Source organism: Phyllostomus discolor, chromosome 11 (genome assembly GCF_004126475.2).
Source record: "Phyllostomus discolor isolate MPI-MPIP mPhyDis1 chromosome 11, mPhyDis1.pri.v3, whole genome shotgun sequence".
Lineage (NCBI taxonomy): Eukaryota > Metazoa > Chordata > Mammalia > Chiroptera > Phyllostomidae > Phyllostomus > Phyllostomus discolor.
The window spans coordinates 67080185-67107746 of record NC_040913.2 but is presented as its reverse complement, the minus strand read 5'-3'; the positions used below and the strand labels follow the sequence as shown (position 1 = coordinate 67107746).

The window sequence follows — 27562 nt, the reverse complement described above, 5'->3', positions numbered from 1 at the left end:
GCGCTGAGCCTGGGTGGATTTCGTGGTGTTTGAATGACACCTGAAGGCTTTAGAAATGCGTGCATTCTTCGAGAACACCGTGACCAGATGCACTACTTAAGAGTTGATGCTTTGCGAGAGCGCGCCTGGGGTGGCTCTGCGCGCTGCCCTGCCCGGGGGTGCTGGAAAAGCCCGCAGCCTCCCGGTGGAAGAGCTCCTGTCTCCAGACGCAGAGGGAAGCTGATACTCCACGTGGCTGTTCAGACGGCGCCGCGAGTCGCGGGGTCCAGAAAGGTTTTCTCATTGGTGCCACCTGCAGACCGAAAAGTAGTGCCTGGCCATTTGAGGAGCCTCTTCACAGCGACACAATGACCAGAAGAGAGGTCAGCTAGGTGGACTGAAGGCGGCCACTGCCGCGAAGCAACAAAGGCTGGGCGTGCTCCGCGGCCGGGAGGGCGGAGGAGCCACCTCGGCGATGGAGAAGTTTCAGGCCGCGATGTTGCTAGGAAGCGTCGGAGACGCCCTCGGTTACCGAAACGCCCGCAAGGAGAACAGTGCTGCAGGCGCGAAGATCCAGGAGGAGCTGCAGAAGCTCGGGGGGCTCGACCACCTCGCTCTCTCACTGGAGAAATGGCCTGTGAGTGACAACACCATCATGCACTTGGCGACGGCCGGGGCCCTCACCACAGGTAAGGCTCGGCCCCTGTGCCCCTTGGGGTGTCGCTGACCCCGCGGTCTTGCCCTGAGCACTGGAGTTTTGAGAGCGAGGGCCTCTCCGCCACGGTGTCACCCGGCGCCAATGCTAAAAGTGGCGATTTAATGTACACCAGTGTCCCTCAGCAAATCGGACATGCCACAGATCATGTTTCTCATGCAGGCTTTCTGGACGACAGTATTATTTCACTCGTGTGTCTTCAGAGTCAGTTTCTTAAACAGGGACTTTTCGTTTGTCTGTGAAGTGCTCGCTGCACCGAGCCCTCTGACCCTGGATCTAAATTCAGTTAAATCGCTCACTTTGGGGCTGTTTGGGTGAGGGCTCAACTTTTCACGGCAGGTAGTAATTACGCCTCAGCCTGAATTTACTTCAAAAGAATATAAAGTAATAAGCCGGCTTGGAAATTTGGACAAATTAAGATAATATTGTTTGGGGATTACAACTAAATCCCAATGAATTAGGGTTAAAATACCAGCAACCAAAATATAATTTAGCTTGGATAGTTGCTTATACGTAAATATTTCCTAAGAAAATGCTATAAAATTGGTTGAATTTGGGAAATGGGGAAGCAAAGTTTCTTGAAATATCCTTTGAATAGCAAGTTGATTTTAGGATCAACAAGTTTTTGCATGGATTTCAGACAAACGTGTATAAATATGTAGCACAATTTTCCCACAAGTTACTTGCTTTTTAAAAATCTGTGTTAATAATATGTTGCTGCAAAATTAAAATCTGAGGGCGACTCTTAAATCAATGAAATCTCACTTGTGAGTTTACCTCGCCATTCCAAGTGTCTGTATGAGCATGCTCAGTTTAGTTCTGCGGTCATTGCACAAGAATGTCATCTACTTTGTGACCAGTTCCTAAATAGCTAGGGACAGAGCTAAAGCACCATAGATAAGATAAAGTGTCACAGCGTGTTGAAAATGGTGAAGCATCTTTCTGAGTCTACACAGCTAGGACATCCAAATAGTTCCTGTCTGATGCTTTCAGGAAGTTCTCGTGGGTTTTGTGTTCAGTAGTGCTAAGTGGCATTCCAGTGGCCCAAAGCAGCAATGCCGACTGCCCAGGAACCTGCTGGACAGAGAGCGTGGCTTTTGAAACAAAACCACGGCTCGTCTTAGCTGCGCACAGGTGGTCATCACTCTTAAACTTTGCTTCCTTTTTGTCTGCCTGATTGATGCCGTGCACACACATTACGCGGTCCACACATCCTCTGTGCTTGCCCTCATCTCCGTTAGCATGTCAGTAAGTTTCTGTGAACGGCAGAATCCAGGACATGTCTCTGTCCTGTGTGGTTACCCCTAAGACAGCATCCAGCACCGGTGGGGCACTCCTGACCATAATGTGCTCTCTGAGGTTAGATAGAATCAAGTCCTCTTGGCAGAAATGTGGCCTCACCTACTTTCAATGTGAAATGTACACATTTAAGAGGATTGTGGATTTGGGGGCATTGTTTGTAAGGAGGATGATGCGTTGCCTCTACATGACCACAGTCACCAGCTGTGGGAAGTGTGTAGCTGCTGTACCTGGCAGCACCCTCTGGCCCGTGGGTCACGAGAGGGAACTCAAGAAGACCTTGCCCTGTAGCTCTGTTAGTTGGAGCGCTGTCCCCATCCGCCAAGGCTGCGGCTTTGATCCCTGGTCAGGGCACGTACAAGAGTCAACCAGTGAATGCATAAACAAGTGGAGCAACAAATCTGTGTTTCTCTCTCTTCCTCCCTCTAAAATCAATTTAAAAAAAAAGAAGAAGAAGAAGACGGCTGCTGCCTTACATCCTACTCCTCCAAAACCTCAAGCGAGCATATTTTTTTCAATTCATAAAAATCTAAGTTGAAATTTAATTTAGGGTTAGTTTTCAAACAGTCCATTTTTTTTTTCTTTAAGTATCAAATTGTAGCCTGTAGAAGGGGCCTCTGAGCTAACTCCGACATGGCACCAATTATGTGCCAGATGTTGCTCTAACTTCACATCGTTGTACCATCATCTAATCTTCACACCCCCAAAGGCTGGCGGCATTACTGCAGTTTGTTTGATAAGGGAGCTGATTCACAGACAGGTTAAATAACTTCCACTACGCTGCACAGCCTAGTGAGTGTCAGATTAGGGGCTGGAACCCAAACAAACTGGCCCCAGTGCCCGTGTTCTCACGCACTGTCCCTACCACCTGAAGTCCCTGGACATGAAAACATTTCAAGGATCCCAATGAATAGTGGTTCGTCAACATGTTTTTCAAAGAGAGGCAAATTTTCACATAGTGGAACTACATCTTGGCATACTTAAGCAATTTCACTAATAAGTGCCTAAGCCGATAAACCATGTAGCTGTGTGGCCTGCTGAACCACCATTCTGCTATAGAGCGAGTGTGATGAGCAAGGTCAGGTGCAGCCCGTGTGACGTCCCACTATTGGGTATGCCTCTGAAAAGGACAGTGGTAAATGAAAGCAGACATTGACTAGGCAGAGGAAGTAGCTAATACCCCACAGGATAGGTTGGTAATCCAGTATACACAGTCTATGAGCAAAGAGCTCATTCGACACACATTTGCCAAAGGCTCCCTTGCGTGTGTGGTCCTTGCCCCCCACCGGAAGATGGCGGGCTTCCCTCTAGGGGCTCCGGTGCACGACATTCCTAGTTCTCCACCGCTTCTCACCAGAAAACCACGTTCCCTCTCCGGGCCTTACTTCTGGGTGACAATTCCTCCGTCATAGGGTTGTATGAAGATTCAATGGGACAGCAGAAGTTATTATGGGAAGGTGGCTCCTGAATGTCTGTCTTTTCCCAATGTCTTATGCATCTGAGGGCCAGTAGCTCCAACAGTCACAGCCAAGCGAAGTCCCCCTGTCACTGTCGCTGTGGGAGACGAACGAGGGAGAGGGAGTAGGAGGCCCCCAGGGACAGCAGCAAACGCCACTCGTGTGCCCATGACCTGCAGGGGGACGAGGGGCCTGACCCAGGTGCGAACAGACAAGGCCCGTCCAGGCTCACCTCTTTCCTCCTCTTTCTCCTCCGACATCTCCCTGATGACGGCATTTCGAAAAGTTGACATTTTTCTTACAAAGTAGCTTGGTATTTGTTCTGTGACTTTTCTTCATTATGAGATCAGTTGGGAGACCTCCAGGGGATTTTATGAGCCAATTTGTCTTCAGAAGACTGGGTAGATAAGTTAGAGAGGAAATTAGCCGTGTTGCACAGTGTGGGGAGATTCAGGCGAAAGGGTCCAAGGCTTTGAAAACTCTGTTTCTGCTTTAAATTCCAACCTGAAACCAGTGTAAGGCTTGGAGTTGTCATTTTGTTTTTAAGGAATATTTTTTCCTTAATAAAAGGATGTGAGTCCAGAATAAAAGGAATTATTTCTGGAGACCCTGGGAGGGGGAGGCCCATTAACCCTGGACTGAGTCACGAAAGGCTGTTGGTAATGGCAGCGCCGGCGACAGGCCCGGACACACCCCAGAGGCTCACCCTCCCAGCCAGAGGTTACTCATTCGGGCAGGGTCACCCATGGAACACCCCCCGTGTGACCAGCAGGACTCATTCCTCCCAGTCAAGGTCTTCCCACAGCCTCTCTGTCCCCCTCAGAACTGGGACAACGCAGAGTGTGTCCAGTATAGGAGCAGTGGGCAGGGCCTGGTGGGCATCCCCTTGCTGCTACGAGATCAAAGAAGGGGACAAAAGGACTTAGAGCCACTCTCTCACCAGGTCCTATTTCCAAAGGGTCACAACTCTAGGATATGAGGGTGCCACCTGCTAGGACCACCGCCAGGACTGAGCCTTTCATCCTGGAGCAGGGAGGGGTTTGCCAAGCACGCTTCTGATCTCTCCACCCCTGTGTGTTGGGACCCCGGCTCTGACGTGGCCTAACAAAGGCTGTAGTCAGGTCATGGGAAGGTCAGCGGGTTTTGATGCCAACAGCGCTCCACTGCCTGCTCTGGGCGCAGGGTGGCCAACAGCTGGTCTCTCACCCCTCCCCCGCACCTCCCCAAAGATGGGGAATCCACCGCCAAAGGAGGGGCAGTAGCTGGCTCCTGATGGGGGCCTGCAGTGCAGCATTTAGCACAGACAAGTTGTTGGGGGCTGTGAGCTACGTGGGCTCGGGCACCCCGGGCCTGCCTGCCTCGCCTAGTGCAGCTTCCCCTCCACTGTCCCAGTCTGGCTCTCCGGTATTACCGAGCACCTTGGATGCCAGTTTGGGAGGGTGTGTGGCCTCTACGCACCATGCTGTGGATTACTTTAGTGGCAAAAATGCTCAGGCTCTGCAGTCAAAATCCATCTACCAGCTCCGGCCTTGGGCAAGTCACATAACCTCACTGAGCTTTATCTGGAAAAATAACAGTAGGACAGCTACGGGCCTGGCAATGTCGAGAGAGGATTTCACGAGATCATCCAAGGTGTAGTGTGGGGCAGACGGCTGGCGGCCCGTGGGCATTGGCCCCTCTGTCCTCTGTGCCCTGTGACCTTCGAGGGACTTGAAGCCACACTTGTGCCCAGGACACCTTCACACAGTGGGGAATGCAGTTTGTTTTGGGACGATGCCTGGGAGCATTGGCAGCTTCATCGGTGTGAGGAGAAGGGCAGAGCAGGTGGGGGAGACCTGGCTCCCCGTGCCATGGCCGCAGGTCCTTAAAGCCCCAGGAACGGGCAGATTTCGGTCGTTCGTCCTCACACGGACAGAACGGCCGGCAGCGTGCGAGCATTGTGGGCTTTTCCTAGACTCTGTATGTAACTAGGATAGGAAGCACAACGACAGACTATAAAGTCTGGAATTTAGGTGCAATCTGAAGCAAGTTATGTGTCTGCATGTTAAATTTTTCTAGTAGCCGGGGCTGTGTGTGATGGATCACTAAAATCTTCCTCCTGGCAATGGGGGAAGATTTTCCCCCCCTCTCTCAGTGACTTGGAAATGTAATATTTGCTGTCACTTCTGTTGTCACTGCTGTGCTGGGGGCTAGGAGGCAGGCGCCCCTCCCACTCCCCAGACACCTCTCACGCTCCCTCTGACCCTTCCTTCCTCAGACTACTGGTGTCTGGATGACCTGTACCGGGAGATGGTGAAGCGCTATGTGGAAGTCCTCGAGAAGCTTCCAGAGCATCGAGCAGACCCAGCTACCATTGAAGGCTGCTCACAGCTGAAACCGGATAATTATCTGCTTGCCTGGCACACGCCTTTCAACGAGAAGGGTGAGGGGAGGCTTGCTTTTCCCTCTAAAGCTGCATGCTAGGAAACCACCACAGGGCACCAACCCATGGGTCTCCCCACCGATGGGCCGCCTCGCAGGCCTGCGCGAGTTGAGAGGGGTTTGCCAGGGTTTGTAGGGCACCGTGATGCCTGGAGAGCCAGCTCGCAGCACGGACTCTGTTGAGGGGATGCCAGCTTCCCGGCAGTTTGTCACCGGTCCCTAGTGTATTTTAAGAAATATTTTCCACTGCTTTCCCTTTAAGTTTGTAAAAAAAAAATTGCCAGAACATGAGGGAAAACATATACCACCCGTGTACATGTCCATTTCCGCAATAATTTCACAGGTTTATGGGTGATGTATTTAGATAACCACAGTCTCTGCCTCCAGGGTCTCAACTCCTGGGGGTCCAGACTGGCCCCTCTGGGTTTATGCTGAAGGTGGGACCCGCCCCCTCTGGTTTATACTGAAGGTGGGACCCGCCCCCTCTGGGTTTATGCTAAAGGTGGGACCCGCCCCCTTTGGGTTTATGCTGAAGGTGGGACCCGCCCCCTCTTGGTTTATGCTGAAGGTGGGACCCGCCCCCTCTGGTTTATACTGAAGGTGGGACCTGTCCCCCTCTGGGTTTATGCTGAAGGATAACATCCAATCAAATAAAGTCAATAAATCAAAACTGATGGAACCTGACAGTCGTTAGAGTTATCAGACAAGGATATAAAATAGTGTGTATTCTGAGGGGATGGGGGAGAAAGGGGAAAGTAGGGGAAGGGTCTAGCCAAGGAGCATGCATGGATGACCCATGGGCATGGAAAATAGGGTGAGGATTGACTGGGGGGGGGGGCGTTCTGGGGGCAGGGGCGGGCGAGGGGAGGGCAATGGGGGAAAGTTGGGACAACCGTAATAGAACAACAGTAAAATTTACAAAAATTGTATGTATTCTAAATTTCAAAAACTTACATAGAGACATGGAGGTGTAAAAAAGACCTAAGTTCCATTTCTATAGAGAAACATTACAATGTCTGAGTTTAAAAATACATTGGCTGAGACAAATGGTTTGGACATTCGTAAGAAAAGAGTAGTGAGTTTGAAGGTCCAGCAAAAATATTATCCAAAATGGGGCCACAGAGAAGAAAGAATCCCCAAATACCAAAAGAACACTAGTGAGCCACGGGACAACTTAAAGCGACCTAATACACCTGTGACTGGAGCCCTTAACAGAGAGAAGGTGGACAAAGAAAAAAAAGATTTCAAGAAATAGGGGACAAATGTTTCCAAATTGGATCAAAAATGGAAACTCACAGATCCAAGAAACTCAATAAATTCTAAACCCTCCCCCCAAAAAAAACCCCACGAAGAAAACGACACCAAGGCATACAGCAGTCAAATCACTTAAAACTGATACTCACATCGATACAGATAGTCAAGACAGAGTAAGGGCAGTAGCAGAGCTCTTAACAGCAGCAACATAAAGAGGACATAGCAAGCAATGTCATTCCAGTGTGGAAAGAAATAATTTCAACTTAGAATCCTACCCCCAGACAAAAGATGTTTCAGAACCAAGGCCTAGCGGCCCTCTTCAGGTGAACAGCAACCGGAGAACCCATCACCAGCAGAGTCGCACCACCAGGGGTGCTCACGGAAGTCAGGCAGGCAGAGGGGGGACCCGGCAAGTGGAAACAGGGACCTGCACAAAGGCATGGAGACAGATGGAAATGGTAACCATATAAGATTATTTAACGTGTCATTAAAATGTCTCTAGAAGAAAATTGACTTTAACACATCATAACAATGTACTGCAAGGTTTATAAATTACATGTAAGCAAATGTATGACACAGCAGCACAAAGGCTGGGAGTGGAGAGATGGAGGTGTTCCATCGTAAGGAGGTGTACAAGGCGTGAAGTGGTACAAAAGCACATGGAGACAGACTACACTAGGTTAACAATCTATACTATAAGCCCAAAGCAACCACTAGAATAACAAAATAGTTATGATTAGTAAGCCAACAAAAAAATTTGAAACGGAATCATTTTAACGATATTTGCTGGGGATGCAGCCATCGTGAAACTGGTGCCGGCCCCTCGGCTTGCCCAGTCAGTGCTCTGAGCTGGAACATTTCCCTGTGTGGAGACCAGGTGTAGAGCTATCACTGAAGCCCAGAGTCTTCTCCTGAACAAGTCTTCCCCTGTTCTGGGTTCTCTGTGAACTTCCTGTACTGCTTCAGCGTGAGCGCCATTGGCACACAACCAGCCCCACCAGTGCCTCTGCCCTGTGGGGAGAGAGGAGGTCGTCACCTGCAGCGCAAGGGAGCATGTAGTCCATAACCCTGCCTTGGCTTCAGGAGGGACCCGCCAGCCCTGGGAGACCAGAGCATACTACTAAGTCAAATCTTGCTGTGTGGCTTCTCCTTTCTGTGAGGGATGCCTTGTTCCAACCCATGTCCACGTGTTCAAAGTCAACCTTGGTGACTCTGCACCTGTAGAAGGCACAGTGGGAGGAGGACAGTAAGACCCTCTTTCTGGGGGTGCCACTTTTATGGTCTTTGCCATCCTCCACACAGTGGGAAACTTTACCTGGGAAAGGTAGTGGTATCTTCTTGCTCAATAATTTTCAATACAAAAAATGCAGAAAAGAGAAAAAGGGCTATGAATAACAGAACAAAAGGAAAATAAATAACAAGATGATACACTTAAACCTAATCAAATCACTAATCACATCAAATATAAATAGTCTAAAGATCCCAAATAAAAGGCAGATTGGAGGGGATAAAGAAGCATATTTCAACTATATGATGCTTATAAGAAATGTACTTTAGCCCTGGCTGGCATGGCTCAATGGATTGGGTGCTGGCCTGTAAAGCAAAGGTTCGCTGGTTCAATTTCCAGTCAGGGCACATGCCTGGGTTGTGGGCCAGGCTCCCTGGTGCAGCGCACTGGCGCACACAAGAGGCAGACACACACTGATGTTTCTCTCTTTCTCCCTCCCTTCCCCTCTCTCTAAAAATAAGTAAATAAAATCTTTTTTAAAAAGGTATGTTTAGAAAATAAGAAATGTACTTTAAATATATAGATACAAATTGGTTACACAGAAAGAGATATCATGTAGCATTAACCAAAGGAAAGCTGGAGTGACTCTACTAATAAAGTAAATTTTGGAGGGAAAATAAAGGCAATTTCATCATAATAAATGCATCCATTTATCGGGAAGACATAACAAACCTAAATCTGTATGCACCTAATAATAAACCTTCATAATATACAAAGCAAAAACTGATAGAGTTGCACAGAGAAACAGACAAACCCACAATTATAAGCAGAGATTTTATATTTTTTATTTTTTTAAGATTTTATTTATTTATTTTTAGAGAGGGACGGAGAGAGAAAGAGAGAGAGAGAAACATCAATGTGCAGTTGCTGGGGGCTGTGGCCTGCAACCCAGGCATGTGCCCTGACTGGGAATCAAACCTGCGATGCTTTGTTTCGCAGCCCGAGCTCAATCCACTGAGCTACGCCAGCCAGGGCGAGATTTTAATATTAAGAACTCAGACCAATGACTTCTATTTTCACCTTAAGAAACTAGAAAAAGAAGAGCACAATAAACCCGAAGAAAGGAAATAATAAAGATCAGGGTGACAATCAATGCCACAGAAAACATAGAAAAACAAGAGAAACTCAACAAAACCAAAAGCTTGTTCTTTAAGATAAAAAAAAAATGTATAATCCTGAGATTCCAGCCAAGATGGAAGCGTAGGTAGAAATGCTTCACTTCCTCACACAACCAAAAGAAGGATCACAACCCATTTAGAAACAATGAACAACAAGAACTGTCAGAATAGCAAACTGCATGGAACTCCAACAACCAAGGAGTTAAAGAAACATTCATCCAAACCAGTAGAAAAGGCAGTGATGGGCACCTGGGAGACAAGGCAAGCAAACCCTGCGGACAAGGCAGCAAACCCTGCAGACAAGGAGGGGCTCACTCATTGGGAAACTGAAGACTCAAAACTGGTAGTTGTAAAATACTGTGGGAGTTGTAAAGGCAGGAGAAACTCCCAGGAGAGTCTAACAGGAGAGTTCATTGGAAAGTGGAGCTAGAGCAGAGCAAGTGAGCGGTATCGTTCCCTCTCTGACCCCTCCCCCACAACATGGCCAAGAAAGTTGCCCCACTCTGGTAAATAGCTAAGACTCCACCCCCTTACAACTTAACAGGTGCACCAAGACAAAGAATGGCTCAAATGAAAGAACACATTAAAACTCCAGAAAAAGAGCTAAGTAGTAAGGAGATAGACAGCCTATCTGATGCAGAGTTCAAAACACTGGTAATCAGGATGCTCGGAGAATTGATTTAACTCTGTCACAAAATGAAGGAAGAAATGAAAGCTATACAAAGTGAAATAAAGGAAAATATACAGGGAACCAACAGTGAATGGAAGGAAAATGGGACTCAAATCAACAATTTGGAGCAAAAGAAATAAATAAATGTCCAATGAGAACAGAATGAAGAAACAAAAATTCAAAAAAATGAGGAGAGACTTAGGAACCTTCAGGACACCTTTAAATGTTCCAACATCCAAATCATAGGGATACCAGAAAGAGAAGAGGAAGAACAAGAAATTGAAAACTTATTTGAACAAACAATGAAGAAATTCCTCAGCCTGGTGAAGGAAATAGACTTCTAGGAAGTCCAGGAAGCCCAGAGAGTCCCAAAGAAGTTGGATCTAAGGAAATACACACCAAGTCACATCATAGTTACATTACACAAGATTAAAAGTAAGGAGAGAATCTTAAAAGCAGCAAGAGGAAAGGAGAGAGTTACCTACAAAGGAGTTCCCATAAGATTATCAGCTGCCTTCTCAAGAGAAATCTTGCAGGCAAGAAGGGACTGGAAAACAATATTCGAAGTCATGAAAGGCAAGGACCTACATCCAAGATTACTCTATCCTGCAAAGTTATCATTTAGAATGGAAGGGAAGATAAAGTGCTTCCCAGATAAGGTCAAGTTAAAGGAGTTCATTGTCACCAAGCCCTCATTATATGAAATGTTAAAGGGACTGATCTAAGAAAAAGGAGAACATCAAAAACTATGAACAATAAAATGACAACAAACTCATAACTATGAGCAACTGAACCTAAAAAAAAAAAACAAAAACAAAAACAAAGCAAACCACCAAAACAGAATCACAGTAATGAACATCACATGGTGGTTATCAGTGGGGAAGGGGAGGGGAAGAATAGGAGGGAAAAGGTACAGGGAATAAGAAGCATAATTGGTAGGCATAAAAATAGACAGAGGGAAGTTAAGAATAGTAAAGGAAATAGAGAAGTCAAAGAACTTATATGTGTGACCCATGGACATGAACTAAGGGCTGGGTGGAGGATAAGGACGCTGGAGGGTGGGAGGTTGCAGGGCAGAGGTAGGAATAAAGGGGAGAAAAAATTGGGACAACTGTAATAGTATAATCAATAAAATATACTTTTTAAAAAATGAATAATCCTCTAGCCAGATGATAGGGAGAAAAAAAGGAAGACACAGATTACTAATATCAACAATAAAAGATGAGACATCACTACAGAGTCTACAGAAATTAAAGGAAAATAAAGGAATATTAACATGTTTATGCTAATAATTTAACAACCTAGATGAATATGCAGACTACTGAAGGGCACTCAAGAGTAAATGGATCACCTAAAGAGCATTCTGTCTGTGAAATGAACTACAAAGAAAGCTCCAGATCCAGGTGGTCTCACTGAGGAATTGTACCAAACAGCTAAAAAAGAAATAATACCAATTGTACACAAGGCTTCCAGGAAATTAAAGAGGACAAATACTTCCCAAATTCATTCTTCTGCTCTCCAGAATTCTCTGTTAAAAGAATGAAAAGTGTTGGGGGAAAATATTTTCAAAACATATATACAATAAAGAGTTTGAATCCTGAGTGTATAAAGAAGTCTTAAAACTTAATAGGAAGAAAACAAGCAACCTAATACAAAAACAGAACAATTTAAATGAACACTTCACCACAGAAGGTGTATGGATGGCAAACAGGTGCATGAAAACATGCTCACCATCATTAGTCATTACAAAAACGCACATTGAAACCACAATGAGATACCACTACACACTTAAGGGAATGGTTGAAATCAAAAAGACTGACCATAGCAAAACTGGTCAAGCATGTGGAGGAGCTGCTGGTGGGATGCAGAATGGCACATGCACTTTGGAAGCCTGTTTGTCAGTTTTTTAAAAGTTACACAGCCCCCACCATGTGAGCTAGATGTTGCACTCTGAGGCAACTACCCAAGAGAAAAGAAGGCATAGGCCCACAGAAAGATTTGGTTATGAGTGCTCAGAGCGTCTTATTTGTAATTGCTCCGAACTGGAAACAAGCCAAATGTTCATCAGCAGATGAATGGATAAATCAGCTGTGGTGCGTCCATACACTGGAGTTCTATTCAGGAAAAAAAAAGAGTCAGCTATTGATACACAACAACAGCATACTCAAAATAGTTGTGCTGAGTGAAAGAAGTCAGGGAAAAAGCCCGTTTCATATGATTCCATTTGTATAGACTTATAGAAAATGCAAACTGACGTGCAGGGCCAGATCAGTGTTGGTGGAGGCCGCAGGAGAGGCACGGGAAACTTTCGGGGGTAATGGATATGCTCACTATTTTTAGGTGCTGGTTTCCTGGGTGTATCGTGTGTCAACACTTATCAACTTGCATACTTTACATATGCGCAGGTTGATTATGTGTCAATTATAACTCGATGAAGCTGTTTTAAAAAGAGAAAATATGTGTGATTGAAAGCATATTGTGTGTACAATTGTGTCTTCTACACTTTTCACAGTAAAAGCATATTATGAGCACTTCCTCTTATCAAAAATTCTGTTTTTAATGACTAGATACCATCCCAATGTATTTACAAATTTACAACATATTTACAATATATTTAATCTCTTTTCTCTGGCAGGCATAGGGACAGTTTGCCTGTTCCTCATCCAGTTAAATGACACTATAATAAGCACGTTATTACATAATTTTTTATACATTTTTGGATTATTCATGAAAGCCAGATTGCCAGAAGTGGAGTTATTGGAGCAAAAAACTAAAACCGAGTATTCCATGTTCCACGTAGGTTCAGGATTTGGCGCGGCCACCAAGGCGATGTGCATTGGCATGCGGTACTGGAAGCCTGAGCGACTGGAGACCCTCATTGAAGTCAGCATCGAGTGCGGCAGGATGACACACAACCACCCTACAGGTGACCCTGGTGTCGGGGCGGGGCCTGTCGTGCGACTCTCTGCCCAAAGGACTAGACTGGAATCTCATGTGATCACATTCCCCGTTTGGTTTGCTTTTGGGTGGCAGACTTGAGTTTTTAAATCTTCAGTTCTGCTTAAATTCTCTTTTCAAGCTAAAAACGGGACTGGCAGTAAGTGTGGTGATTTGGAGAGGGCAGGAAAAGCACCAGTTGTCCAAACAAATCTGAGATCTGGGTTGAAGTCATGGGAGCTAGCATTTATGTTGCCGACACGGAGGGCAGCCCAGGGCTCAGGGTCCCTTGCTGCTGCGAGCTGCTCCTGGGGCCAGGGCGCGGAGCCAGACAGACCACTCGGTGGCTGTGTGAGCTGGGCCAAGCCACTTAATGACCCTGTGCTTTCACTTCCTCGCCTGTAACAGGGATGGTTGTGGTGATAGGAACCCTGTCCACTTGTTCTGTGTGTGGGGATAAAGTGAGTAAAATAATAAAACCTCTTAGCACACGCTTGCCTCATGGTGTGCACAGAGGGGCCCGCTGCATTCTGGGATCCCCCACCATGTGTCCACCACACAGGGAGGGCATGTGGGGTGGCCCCAGAGCCTGAGTGTGAGAAAGCCAGTCAGCTCCTAATGTTTAAAGAAGAAGAATGACTTGAAACTCATGTACCTGTGATCTGCCCTTAATTATGGCGATGTGGGTGATGTGCCCCAGCCCCGCTAGCCCCACCCAGCTGGCACCAGAGGCTGCCAGCTGCTCTCTGGTGACTGTTCTCCTCTTTCAAGGTCGCCTTCAGGGGCTACCCTGTATCTTCCTGGAAAGTACTCTTCCGCGGGTGCAAACTCTAGTGGGTGAAGTAACCCCTGATGAGTGGATGTGGCAAAATATGCTGATGAGTTCACCAAAGGTGGTAACAGGCTAAGCTGTAGCTTCCACAGATAAGTTGGTTAGACCTTTAAAGTTTACTCAGGAAGGCATAAAGTTCAGCCAGTTGGCAGTATCTTGGATGGTTGAAAAGAAGTTAACACTGGACATCTTCTAACTAACTGGCTTGACTAGAGGTAAACTAAACACAGAAAAACCTTCAAACATGAGAACGTCGAGCATTTGGAAACAGTGCGATGAATACGAGAATCTGGGTTGAGAGTTAAACTCTAAACCTTTGGCTAATACATGACCCACTCTTATTAAAGAAGTGTTGTTTTACATGTTTAATAGAAGGGCCATTTACATATTTCTAGGAGGATGACTGGAAATGTTTTAAGGGTTTGACTGTACACAGTTAGCACCAGGATGTGCATTTGAAGTCCACTCTCCTTTTCAATTTTTGAACCACCTTTGCCAGCAAGTGTTGACAATTTTAATTACAGCGTGCATTATCCTGGACTCTGGAGCTGAAACACTCCATGAGAGGAAGGAGAGCAAGGGCAGGTGGTCAGGACAGTCATTGAACCCTGGGTTGGAGAACTAGACGCTTATGCCCTGCCATCGAAATGATCCGTAATTGATGCCATGAGGAGGGGCCAAAGAGCCACCAAGAGTGTCTCAGTGAGACGGCAGTGCCCTTGTCTGGTGGGCACCGTCTTTGCATGGCCGTTACTGGGAGCATTTGTCTGTGGTTAGAATCATCTGTCCCCACAACAGCCCTTGCAAGATGGGAATTGTACCTCTTTGTGCAGAGAGGAAGGGAGGTCAAAATGCGGGAAGCAGTTGCCCATGGTCCTACATCCGTAACACCTATCCAGCATCTCAGAGTGGGGTGTGGCCCAGGTGCCATTGTTGCCCCTCTCTCCCCAACACCCTCCAGGCTTCCTCGGGTCTCTATGCACAGCCCTGTTTGCATCTTATGCCATACAAGGAAAGCCACTGGAGCAGTGGGGCAGAGACATGATGAAGACGGTCCCACTGGCTGAAGAATACTGTAAGAAGACCATCCGGCACATGGCAGGTGAGCCTGGCTGCCTTTCCTGTCACACTTGCTTGCACTAGCATCTAGAAAGAGTTTGGTCTTGATTCACACTCAGAGCAAATTTGGACAGATCCCGCTCCCAAAGAGGTCAAGGCCATTTGCCCCACGGTGAAACCAAGAGCATCCCCAAAGGATCTGTGTGAGCAGGAGGACCCCACAAAGAAGGCCTGAAATGACACCTGCTTAGGGGGGCCCAGATGTGCACAGAGAGCCACGGAGGTGGCAGGAAGAACTAGGTGCATACAGCAAATCCTTGAATTCTGTTTCATTCCATGTCACTTTGTTAAAGCGTTGAAGAGATGCTGTTAGGAACTTAACTCTTATTCATATACATTAGCCTGTGGTAAAATTGGCTTCCTTAAACATCATTTCACGTAGTCACAGAACCTACTGAGGATGTTAAGTGGGGACTTACTGTACCTAGATTTAATTTTCCAAATTATCCTTAACTAGCCCATTTTTCGGAGAGCAATGAGGAGTTCCAGCCCTGTGCTCTGAGAACCTAGTGGACAGCTGTGCCTAACCCAGGAGCTTTAGTCTCCCACACAAAGACCAGATGGAGAAGCCTGTGCCCACTGATGACATTAACTCCCAGGAAGCTCCATCTGTCCCAGCTGACCCCAAACTTGGCATCAAATGATTCACTCTTTTTGGCCATGAGTGAGGTCAACCCAGCCAAAAGCAGCCAATCCAGCAAAGGCCCTAGGGGATCACGGTGCTACTGGCATTCTGACAGGGCAGTGGAGGGGCCTTTGAGCTCCTCTTGGCCTGCACCCTTGTCCCCATTGCGTCCCCGAGGGCGAGCAGGCATGATACTAGGAGACGCAGGGCTTTCTCCTCAGGCGGCTGACCCACAGAGGGACGTGGTCTGCATGAGGAAAGCAGACAGCTGCATGCGGCCTTTGATGGTCTTAAACTGCGGAGGAGAACTAGAGAATACATTATCCAAGTTAATTCTCCTGGAGGAGAGGGAGTTGGAGGATCTGCATGTGGGAGCAGGGTTGTCGGATTTTCAGAAAGCTTGAGGCTAAAGTCTTAAAACGTGAAACCCACAAATCATTTCACTGTTGTCCTCCAAGCTGAGGGTACTACGTTCTAGAATGCCTCGTGCAAAGCTTCTGGAATAACGTTTTAAGGAGACTTTTGCATTTACATCTGCCGGGACCTAGTGCTGGAAAACACTTCTCCACAAGGTCCCTGTTCCAATGAGAAATGAGAAGCCTCCGTGTTCACAGCAAACTTTGGGTGCCCCTAAGGAGTGATCCCTCTATAAACCTAATTATAGAGCCTGAGTGGCGGCACACTATTTTCATTTGGGTTAAGTCATTGTTATCTCTGGGTTCTCTCCAGCCCGGAGGAGTCTGGTCTGTGATCGCTGGATTAGTCATGTCCCTCACCCAGTAGGTCACCTTACTGTGAAAGAGCCAGGTAAATAGCGTTAGTGTCTGAGACCACACAGTTACTGCTTATTCACATCGTATTAATAAACATTTCCCCAGAACTCTAGTATCAAATGGGTTTCCCCAGAGTTTTCTAAGAACAAATAGTCAAAGATGTTTCGTGAACAAAAAACAGGGAGGAGAGCCATTGGTCTGATAATTTTGAGACTTTGTTCTTTCTGTTTAATTTTAAATTTATTTAACTCAGAGTTTTATGAACCTCTGTGGCAGAACCTTTTTTAAATTTATTTTTTATTATTTTTAATTTTTATTTTTTAAAATAATATTATGGTTGTCCCAATTTTCCCTCCTCCCTCTTGCAATCCCCCCCTTTAGTTCATGTCCATGGGTCTTGCACATACATTCTTTGGCTTCTCATTTCCTATATTGTTCTCATCCTCCCCTGTCTATTCTGTACCTGCCAATTTGTGCTTCTTAAGCCCTGCACCATTTCTCCCATTCTCACCCTTCCCCCTCCTGCTGGTAACCCTCCATGTGATCTCCATGTCTGTGATTCTGTTCCTGTTCTAGTTGTTTGCTTAGTTTGCTTTTTAGATTCAGTTGTTGATAGTTGTGAGTTTGTTGCCATTTTAATGTTCATAGTTCTGACCTTCTTTTTCTTATATAGTTCCCTTTAGCATTTCAAATAATTAGGGCTTGGTGATGATGAACTCCTTTAGCTTTACCTTGACTGGGAAGCACTTTATCTGCCCTTCCATTCTAAATGATAGCTTTGCTGGATAGAGTAATCTTGGTTGTAGGTCCTTGCCTTTCATGACTTTGAATACTTGTTTACATTCCCTTCTTGCCTGCAAAGTTTCATTTGAGAAATCAGCTCATAGTCTTCTGGGAACTCCTTTGTAGGCAACAGTCTCCGTTTCTCTTGCTGCTTTTAAGATTCTCTCTTTATCTTTTACCTTTGGCATTTTAACTATGATGTGTCTTAGTGTGGTCCTCTTTGGATCCAACTTGTTTGGGACTCTGTGCTTCCTAGATTTGTATGTCTATTTCCTTCACCAAATTAGGTAAGTCTTTCATTATTTTTTCAAATAAGTTTTCAATTTCTTCCTCTTCCTCCTCTTCTTCTGGCACCCCTATGATTTGGATTTTGGTACATTTGAAGATGTCCCAGGAGCTCCTTATTCTATTCTTATTTTTTTAATTCTTTTTTTCTTCTTGTTGTTCTGATTAAATACTTTTTATTTCCTTGTTGGTTCCCAGTAGATTTTTTCTTTATTTCACTTAACGCAACCTTCATTTCTGCCTATGTCTTTTTTATGCTGTTGCAGGACACAATATTTTCCTTGAGCTCCCTGATAACCAGTGTTTTGAACTCTGCATCTGATAGGTTGCTTATCTCCATTTCATTTAGTTCTTTTCCTGGAGTTTAGTTCTGTTCTTTCATTTGAGCCATATTTCTTTGTCTCCTCAGTTTGGCAGCTTCCCTGTGTTTGTTTCTGCGTATTGGGTAGAGCTGCTTTAACTCCATGTCTTAGTAGCGTGGCCTATTGTAGAAAAGGCACCTGTAAATTATGTGGGGTGGAGCCTTACATAGTTGTCAGGGTCAGGAGAGTGGGGGGAGACAATCCATTTCACTACTTTATGGCTCTGTGTGGGGGAGGACTCAGAGAGGGAACAATGCCGCTGCCTGGCCTCTGGAAATTGCCAGAGAAGAAATGGTCTCCTGGCATTAGCCCCCTTGCTAGTCACTTCACTTTCTCCCCTTCTCCCATATGCCACTTGTGCCCTTCCAGCTGTTGCCCTGGTGCTGAATCCCAGAGTGGGTGGGTCTACGTGAGTCCTAAGTCTTTGCAGACCCTTTAAGAGGAGTCTCTTGATAATCATGCAGTTTCTTCCACCACTGCAACCACCACTGGTTTTTACAGACAGAAGTTACGAGGACTTATCTTCCTGGTGCTAGAACACTGGGCTGGGTGTCTGGTCTGGGATCACTTGTTCCCAAGGTATTCCCCCCCCGATTTTTATCCACCACACGTCAATGTGAGACCACCCACTCTACCACATCTCCACACCTCCCTGCTTCTCTCTGTGCCTATCTGCCCTTTTACTGGCCTGGATGAACGTGGCTTCTTTAAATCTTTGGCTGTCAGACTTACATACAGCTCGATTTTCTGACAAATTTCAGTGATATTTGTTTTGTAGTCTAGTTGTAATTTTTGCTATAGTTGTGCATGGAGGTGAAGCATGTTTACCTACACTTCCATCTTGACCAGAAGTTAATTTTTTATTTTTAATCACAGTTGACATTCAATATTATTTTATATTAGTTTTAAGCTATAGCATAGTGATTAGACATCTAGGTAATTTAAGAAGGGGTCCCCCCAATAAGTCTAGTACCCGCCTGGCACCATACATAGTTGTTACAATATTATTGACTATGTTCCCTAAAATGTACTTTACATCCCTATGACTATTCTATAACTACCTATTCATATCTCTTCCCCCTCCCCATTTGTACTTCTTAATTGCTTATTAACAAAATATCTAAAACCATCCAGAAAAATAATATTCTGTAGAACACCTCCAAGAAATATTCTTCTGGGGCCTTCTGATTACTCTATGACAACACTGGCAGTCAGGACAACTAGCACATTAGTTCCATGTTTTTGTGTTTGAACATCTGCCTCCAAAGTTGACTGGTCATTTGCTTGGGAAAGAGGCTAAGTCTGAGCTTGCACTCACACCCTGCGTGAGCTCTCTGTTAGAATGACAGGTCTCTGCAGGACAAATGGGATCTGTGAATTCCGGTCCCTTCCCTGTTGCTTCTGTCTTTCACTTTTAATCTTATTTCACTGAAACAGACCTTAAATGGGCCTCATATTTAGTTTTGTAAAACAGAGTCATTGCCCTGACTGGTGTGGCTCAGTGGGTTGGGTTGCCAGTTCCATTCCCGGGCAGGGCACATGCCTGGATTTCAGGCCAGGCTCTCGGTTGGGGGCATGGAAGAGATTGATGTTTCTCTCTCTCTCTTTCTCCCTCCCTTCCCCTTTCTCTAAAAATAAATACATATGATCTTTTTCAATTATTTTTATTTTTAAAATATATTTTATTGACTATGCTATTACAGTTGTCCCATTTTTCCCCCTTTATCCATCTCTGCCCTGCAACCGCCTTCCCACCCACCCACACCCCTGCCCCTTTAGTTTGTGTCCATGGGTTGTACATATAAGTTCTTTAGCTTCTACATTTCTTATACTATTCTTAACCTCTCCCTGTCTATTTTGCACTTATCATTTATGCTTCTTATTCCCTGTAGCTTTTTCTCCATTCTCTCCCCTCGCTCCCTGCTGATAACCCTCCATGTGATCTCCATTTCTGTGATTCTCTTCCTGCTCTGGTTGTTTGCTTAGTCATTTTTTTTTAGGTTCAGTTGTTGATAGTTGTGAGTTTGTTGTCATTTTACTGTTCATATTTTTTATCTTCTTTTTCTTAGATAAGTCCCTTTAACATTTCATATAATAAGGGCTTTATGGTAATGAACTCCTTTAACATGACCTTATCTGGGAAGCACTTTATCTGCCCTTCCACTCTAAATGATAGCTTTGCTGGCTAGAGTAATCCTGGATGTAGGTCCTTGCTTTTCATGACTCAAAATACTTCTTTCCAGCCCCTTCTTGCCTGCAAGGTTTCTTTTGAGAAGGCAGCTAATAGTCTTATGGGAACTCCTTTATAGGTAACTCTTTCTTTTCTTGTTGCTGCTTTTAAGATTCTCTCCTTGCCTTTAATCTTGGGTAATGTAACTATAATGTGCCTTGGTGTGTATTTCCTTAGGTCCAACTTCTTTGGGACTCTGAGCTTCCCAGGCTTCCCATAAGTGTATTTCCTTTACCAGATTGGGGAAGTTCTCCTTCATTATTTTTTCAAATAAGTTTTCAATTTCTTTCTCTTCTTCTCCTTCTGGCCCCCCTGTGATTCAGACATTGGAATATTTAAAGTTGTCCCAGATATTTCTAAGCCTCCCCTCATTTTTTTGAATTCATGTTTCTTCATTCTGTTCTGGTTGAATGTTTATTTCTTCCTTCTGCTCCAAACCATTGAGTCCTGGTTTCCTTTCCTTCACTGTTGGTTCCCTGTACATTTTCCTTTATTTCACTTTTCATAGCCTTCACTTTTTCCTCTATTTTGCAATCATACTCAACCATTTCAGTGAACATTCTGATTACCAGTGTTTTGAGCTCTACATCTGGTAGGTTGGCTATCTCTTCATCCATCATTAAGTTGTATTTTTTCTGCAGCTTTCATCTGTTCTTTCATTTGGGCCATATTTTTTTTTCTCAGCATTCCTGTTACATAGTAAGGGGTGGAACCTTAGGTATTTGTCAGAGAAGTGCAACCCACTTGGCTGCATGTGGCTCTGTATGTGAGGGAGGGGTCCAAGAGGAAACAATGCCGCTTGCTCAACTTTTGGCTGGCTTTCAGTGACTTTCCCCGCTACCCACAAGCAAATTGGGCCCTTCTGGTGCTGATTCCCATGTGGGTGGGTTTGTGTACATTCTAGGACCCCGTGGGTCTCTCCAACAAACTCTCCTGTGAAGCTGGGAGTTTCTCCTGCTGCTGAACCCCCCCACAGGTTTTTTCAGTCAGAGGTTTTGAGGCTTTATTTCCCTGTGCTGGTTGTGTGGTCTGTCTCGCTCCCTAGTTGTTCCTCCCAGTTTATCTACATGCAAGTGTGCGACTGCCCACTCTACCAGCCACCACCTTGCTGGGAGTCCTCTCTGCCTAGCTGCCTGTCCCCAAACCTCCTACTGGTCTATATGAATGCTTCTTCAACTCCTTGGTTGTCGGATTTCCATACAGTTTGATTTTATGGCAGTTCTGGTTGTTTTCAAATTTGTTGTTGTCCTTGTTTTGGGCATGTGAGGAGGCACAATGTATCTACCTATGCCTCCATCTTGGCTGGAAGTCCGCAATAAGAACTTCTTTTTTAAAAAGGAGTCACAACACTGTTTCCAAGGGCCTGTGATTTCCACAGCAACCTGGAATGTCCTCCCAGGACCCATCCCAGGCACTTCCTTCTGTCCCTGTGGTTAGAAGTGTTTCCCTCTGCAACCAGTGACCACCTAGCCCCTCTCTGGTCACTGCTCCATTCCTCTGCTCCCCGGCCACAAACAGACACATCAGCGTCCTTGGTTCCCCTTGAGTCACTTGGTTCCCTTTGGCCTTCCTGGCCACTTAACCGTTCTACTCAGTTGGCATCCTGGGCAACCAATGGTCCTACTTGCTATCAAGGAGGACAAGGTCAAGTGTCCCACCAAAGTGAGGGACAATAAAGCCATCATGACTTCCTGGGTGCTCTAAGGCTCACAGCGCCATCTCCTATCCTGTGCCAACAAGTTTAACTGCTACTCCAGACTCATCTCTGAGTCAACATCCTCTTCTCTAAATGATGTCAGAAAATTTGCTTTGATATGTCTGGGCTCCAGATGTCCAACCGGTAGTTAGGAATAGTAAAATGTCCTCTCTCCCTACCTTGCAGGCAGTGTTGAACTAATATACAGGTTCATAACTTCCTAAGAATGCACTGAAAAGTATTGTAATTGCTATCTTAGTTCAGGATATAGTTAAGCAATTTGTTGAATTGTTCTGCCCCCTTTCCATCTTCCTTGCTATTATTTCAAAGCAGCTACACATATAAGCATGTTTTAATTTCCAGAGCAGTCAGTGAGGCCAGGTGCCAGGTTCTCCTCCTGTCTCCACGGTGGATAAAAGGTGTTTCTCTCTATGTGCTGTTCCTTCCTGCTCACCACCCACAGCGTTCTTGAGCCCAGTCCCTGGGCCCTGGGCCTCACTTCCCCCCAGCCCCCACATGCCAGCTGATGGCCATCCCATCCTGCCCACCCTATTCTCTACATTTAGAGTACCAGGAGCACTGGTTTTACTTTGAAGCAAAATGGCAGTTTTACTTGGAGGAGAGAAAAATCAGTGAAGACACTGAAAGCAAAGTCGCCTTTCCTGACCATTATGATGCAGAGGAGAGGGACAAGGTAAGCCTTGTGGCAGCAGGGGACCAGCAGCTCTTCCGAGTCCACGCCCAGAAGCCACCCTGCACCTGCACTGTGTTATTGCCTTCCAAGCCCTGTGTCTGGTGGGGCTGCCCCTAGCAGTAAAGATGGGCTGAGGGGGCAGCTGCATGTGGAAGGGACCATGGAAAATGTCACTGTCCCTCAGCCCAACTCAGATGGAATGTCACCTGGATGTGGTGTCATCACAACCCTGTCACAGCACTCTCAGTCCCTTCACCAGCTCTATCTCTTTGCATAGACCTTCTGGGCACCTGACATGCTGTCACGTGCTTGTTTGTCTAAGGAATGTCTGTCTGCACCTGACATGCTGTCACGTGCTTGTTTGTCTAAGGAATGTCTGTCTCCGAATGGCTGGGATGTAAGAGCCATGAGAAGTGAGTCTTCCTGCTCACTGTCCATGCCAGCCCCGGGGCAGTGCCCGCACACAGCTGGTGTTCCATAAGTGCACAGCAGGTGAACAAACAGTCCCCTGATGGACCCGGGAGCTCGTGCTCCAACATAAACTGGCGAGGTCCTACTTTGGCTCCTGCTCTGACCCATGGCTCTCTCTTCAGACCTACAGGAAATGGAGCTCGGAAGGTCGAGGGGGCCGACGGGGCCATGATGCCCCCATGATTGCCTACGACGCTCTCTTAGGAGCCAGGAACAACTGGACGGAGCTCTGCCATCGGGCCATGTTTCACGGAGGTGATATTTCCTTCTTTAATGGCTCTGGACTTCCAGGAGGCCAGCACCCGCTTCTCATGCAAAAGCACCCTGTCATGATGTCCAAAGCTTTAGGCATTGGGGACCCCCAGAATGTGGGTCCTTCTGTGAGGGGGGCACTGGCCCCAGTATAGTAGTGCATGGATATTCCAGGCTGCAGGCAGGTCACGGCACTGCCTCAGCTGGCCCTGTGACTCTGAGCTCGGAGAGAATGTAGTGTTTGGGGTCGCTGAGGTGGAGGGCCCCTTGCCCTCATGGCTGCTGCTTGGAGAGCACACAGATTCCGCCTTGCAGAGTTCTGATCTCTGCAATCGTCACCTCATCCGTCACCTCTGCAGACCCTGGTCACAGAGAAGTTGCACTTCAGAACCAGGTGGTCCTGGATTCGAATCCAGTTCTAGGCCTGTGTCTCTGTGAAGGAAGAGGGTAAGACCCGGCTCACGGGGCTGTTGAGGCCGTTCGGCACGTGGTGCAGGGAGTTCACCCCTGTGCTGTTGGGTAGCAGTGCTGTTTGCTCAGGGGAGACTGACCCCCTCCTGGTGCCCGTTTTCTCCTGTAAGTGTAAGGAAGACGCCATGTTTGTGTTGCCTCCTGGTGGCATGGGTTCCACCAACATTACAGTGACTATTGTCAGAGCAGAGTGCTGTTTCTGGTGCTGAGATGGTTGAGACAGTAGCGCTTCCTTCAGGCCAACAGGGAGCCTTCTTCTTCAAGAGCATGGGGGAAGCCACTGGGGGAGGAGGAGCCCAGGAGAGAGCAGTGGGAGCTGAGGGTGGCAGAGTGGCCGTAAGCATGGGAGGAAGGGACCTTCGGGAGGCAGTGATGCACCCAGCCCGGGTCCCTGAGCTGAGAGCAGGAGGGGGGCATGCAGGGACCTTTGGGAGGTGCTTGTGAGGGAGCCTGGCGTGACTCTGACCACCCTAGAGAGCCTGGAGGGGAGGACTCTCAGGAACGCCGTCCCCACAGGAGGTGGTCTCCCTGAGCACCCAGCCCCTGGGATGACAAAGCCATCTGCACACACTGTGTGTTGTCAGAGTGTTTGAGGAGGGAGGGAGGGAGAGGGAGGGGAGACACCTGTCTTCTTAACTGGGGACAGCAAAAGCTACCAGGGCCCACATGGCACTGCCTGGAGCAAAACTGGGGTTTGGCGAGAGGGAGGGGAGAGAGGCTGAGAAAGCGCCGGCACTGCCTGCTGGTGAGTGATCAGCCCAGTAGAGTCTCTAAGGCAGGCCCTTGGCAAGGAGGCCATGGTTAGTGTCAAGTTCACGGTGATGCACCCCTTCCAGCTCTGTCATTGGGATCCCTGAGGAACTGTGTTTCCATTGCAGGTGAGAGTGGGGCCACAGGGACCATCGCGGGCTGCCTGTTCGGATTGCTCTACGGCCTGGATGCTGTTCCCAAGGGCCTGTACCAGGAGCTGGAGAACAAGGAGGAGCTGCTGCACCTGGGCGAAGCTCTTCACCGCCTGTCCACAGAGGAGAAGTAAAGCCATTTCCCTTTCCAGGGAGCCCGTTCTACCTCTGGGTGCCCCAGGGGAGTCCACATGCAGCTCACCGGACTCTCAGCACACTGAGAGTCCATGCCTAATCGACCATGCTTTATAAAATACATTGTTTGTCCTAGAAGAATATTTTCTATCCTGACCCAAATCTAGCGCATTATTGAGGTCACGCTGGATTTGCTACCTTCAGACCTCCTCATACAGTGGTTGCAAATAGTCTTTTGGACAATTGGTGTATTTTATCGTCGCATAACTAATGCTGTTCGCTCATTCACTTCAGCTAACCACAGGGCTCTGCGCAGAAGGGCCTCCTCCCTCTGCAGATACTGCCGTCACTGTCTGTTTCTAGCTCTTAGACACGCATTTCAGCCACTGCCGCCACCCCCTCGGCCACGCCCACCCCTCCGGGCGTGTGCTGCACGTGTGTTCTCACTGCCGCGTGTCCCCTTCAGAAGAGCAGTCAGTCCCAGCGCCTTCTGGATGCAGCCAAAAGCACCGCATTTAACCTGCCAGCCTATATTTTTAATCACACTAGATCTTTAAAGATCCCAGCCTAACTAGATCCCAGCCTTTTGGAACAACTAAGGGAGGAAAACAGGCAATGAAGGGGTCTCGTGCCGGCACCGCACCTTCCTGCTCTGAGGTCTGCAGCTGTCACACTTGCACGGGTCAGGAGCACATTGCAGCCAGGGCCAGTGGCCACTGCCCCCGGGTTCGCTGAGGAGACAGAGCTGTTCCCTGTGGCCCATGTCCCTCTCTCTGAGAATCTGGAAAAGAGAACACTTGCTCTTGTTAAAAATAACTTTGGACACTATCTTTTCGAAGTAGCATCTGGTGTGAATAAAACAGCAGTTGGTGACTGATGTTTAACACGTAGCTTTGGCAGCTTAGCTGGGCTTATCTTGCTGATGGGAGCACTCTCTTCATTGAAAGCTTGCCTCTGAGCACAGCCAGGCCTGGTCTCCGAGCCCTCAGGACGCCAGAGCTCTGGGGAATTCGCTGTTGCTCACAAACACTCAGGTGTTTCCTGGAGGCTTCCTGGGATCACCTTGTCCCCTCGCCCAAAGCACCCTGACTCCCCTTCCTGGTCACCCCTGGCGTCATCGTCTGTGGGAGCAGGACAAGATATGTTTTCCACAGAACACGTCACTTTCTGTTTCTTAGAAAAGTGGGAAGGTTGCCACCCTTGTTTACAAAAGAACCTGGGCCATTGTATGCTCAGCATATCGCACCGAAGTGTTTTTCACATCAGGTTTCTGAATAACTGAACTAACATTTGCTGCTACTGATGCTTTTCAATCAGAAGAGAGACAGGGTGGGCGCAGGGTTCTCATATCACTCACCTCCACCAGCCCGCATCCAACCCAGGGTTAGCGGGCGTGGAGAAATTAACTGAGTGTTATCTTCCAGGAAAAGAAACCCAGTGAAGGTAAGTTGACACTTTTCTTGGACGTACATAACACAACAGCTTACTGTTTTGAAGTGATACCCCGTTTCCCCGCCTACCCTAAAAGTGGCCCTTTCGACTCTGCCGCGCAGAAGAGAAGCAGGTCCCCAGTGAGCAAGTCGCAGATGGGTTGGGAGGAGCTTCTCGGTCTCCATCTTGTTAACGATTTAGGGAACTCAGTCCATTCTTAAGAATCAGGGAGTGGGTCTGTTTATGGATTGATTATAAATTAAAACACATAAAGAAAAACTCACAAACATCATGAAATGAGTGAAACTGTTTTCCCCATTTCATTTTCCTAGTATAGGGAAGCGCAGAAGTTGAAAAGAAAAACAAAGGCATAAAAAGTAATGAAGTGAATTCTGTACCTACTTGCATTTTTAAAAATGTAATACTTGCTGATTTCATTTGTATTATAAAACTAATATATGCACACAGTTTCACAAATTTAAATGCCATAAATGGTGCATGTGGAAAGCAAGATTCTTCTAAACTCTCAACCAGACTCACATTACCAGGCCCCAGAGAAAGCTGTAGGTCATGGTGCCTTATATCTCCTTCCAGAAAGCTCCTCTACACATACAATCAGGGGTTACTGCATGTAGAGGAACACACATATGCAACCCATATTGTGTGGGTTGCATACTTGCATTGGTGGGTTGGATACACACACACATGATTTCGCTCCACAAATAAGAATGTTAGTATGCACAATAATTTCCTTTCGGCATTTTTCAGTTAACTGAGTTTTTAAATATTTTTCAATATCACCAATACATATACATGCCTCAGCCTTTTTCACTGTTGCTGTACATTCCATCGACACACGCGCCACAGTCTGTGCAGTCAGGCCCCGACCGATGTCGTCTTTAAGTCCCTTCTGTTTCAGACACCGCTCCTTATGTTAACTTCAAAACATTGCTTCCCCATCGCCTCTGGGAAGAAATTAAACTTAATAGCACAGTAATTTTTCATTCCAGGATGCATTTTTTTTCATTTAATGTTTCTAAAATTGAGATGCATCATATATTTTACCGTATTTGATCATTTAAGTGACAGAGTTTGTTTTCCTTTTCCTGACACTTACAAAGTAACGGCACATCTCACAATCGATAGCATGTTAGGCCCGAGGGCACTGACTTAAACCCCGTGTGAAATCACATCCTCTAGAAAACCTTAGGCGTGGGGGAAGTGGCACCTCTCCCTCTCTTCCAGGTGACCGGCCAGGGTGACTGGGAGGCAGGCGTGGTCCTGGGGTGTGCCCTGCTGCACCCTGCTTTCCTCCCACCTCTGTAGCCCATGCCTCTTTACTCCCGGTCCCTTTGCTGGTGGC

General features: G+C 46.8%; 1 protein-coding gene across 1 annotated transcript; it reads left to right on the top strand.

Annotated features, from left to right (window-relative positions):
• On the top strand, window positions 1-25684 carry ADPRHL1 (ADP-ribosylhydrolase like 1). Its single transcript, XM_028526791.2, has 7 exons — window positions 1-668; window positions 5708-5872; window positions 13002-13127; window positions 14932-15072; window positions 22410-22537; window positions 23131-23263; window positions 24610-25684. Exons 1-7 carry the CDS (start codon window positions 455-457, stop codon window positions 24765-24767), a joined length of 1065 nt encoding a protein of 354 aa, XP_028382592.1. The 5' UTR covers window positions 1-454; the 3' UTR covers window positions 24768-25684.
• The last annotated feature ends 1878 nt before the right edge of the window (window positions 25685-27562 follow it).

Bases quoted from the DNA above. Each gene is read 5' to 3' on its own strand.
- ADPRHL1 (XM_028526791.2), top strand. From the start codon at position 455: ATGGAGAAGTTTCAGGCCGCGATGTTGCTAGGAAGCGTCGGAGACGCC. The intron at 5,873-13,001 runs GTGAGGGGAGGC...TGTTCCACGTAG, and splicing joins CACGCCTTTCAACGAGAAGG to GTTCAGGATTTGGCGCGGCC. The intron at 15,073-22,409 runs GTGAGCCTGGCT...CTCTACATTTAG, and splicing joins GACCATCCGGCACATGGCAG to AGTACCAGGAGCACTGGTTT.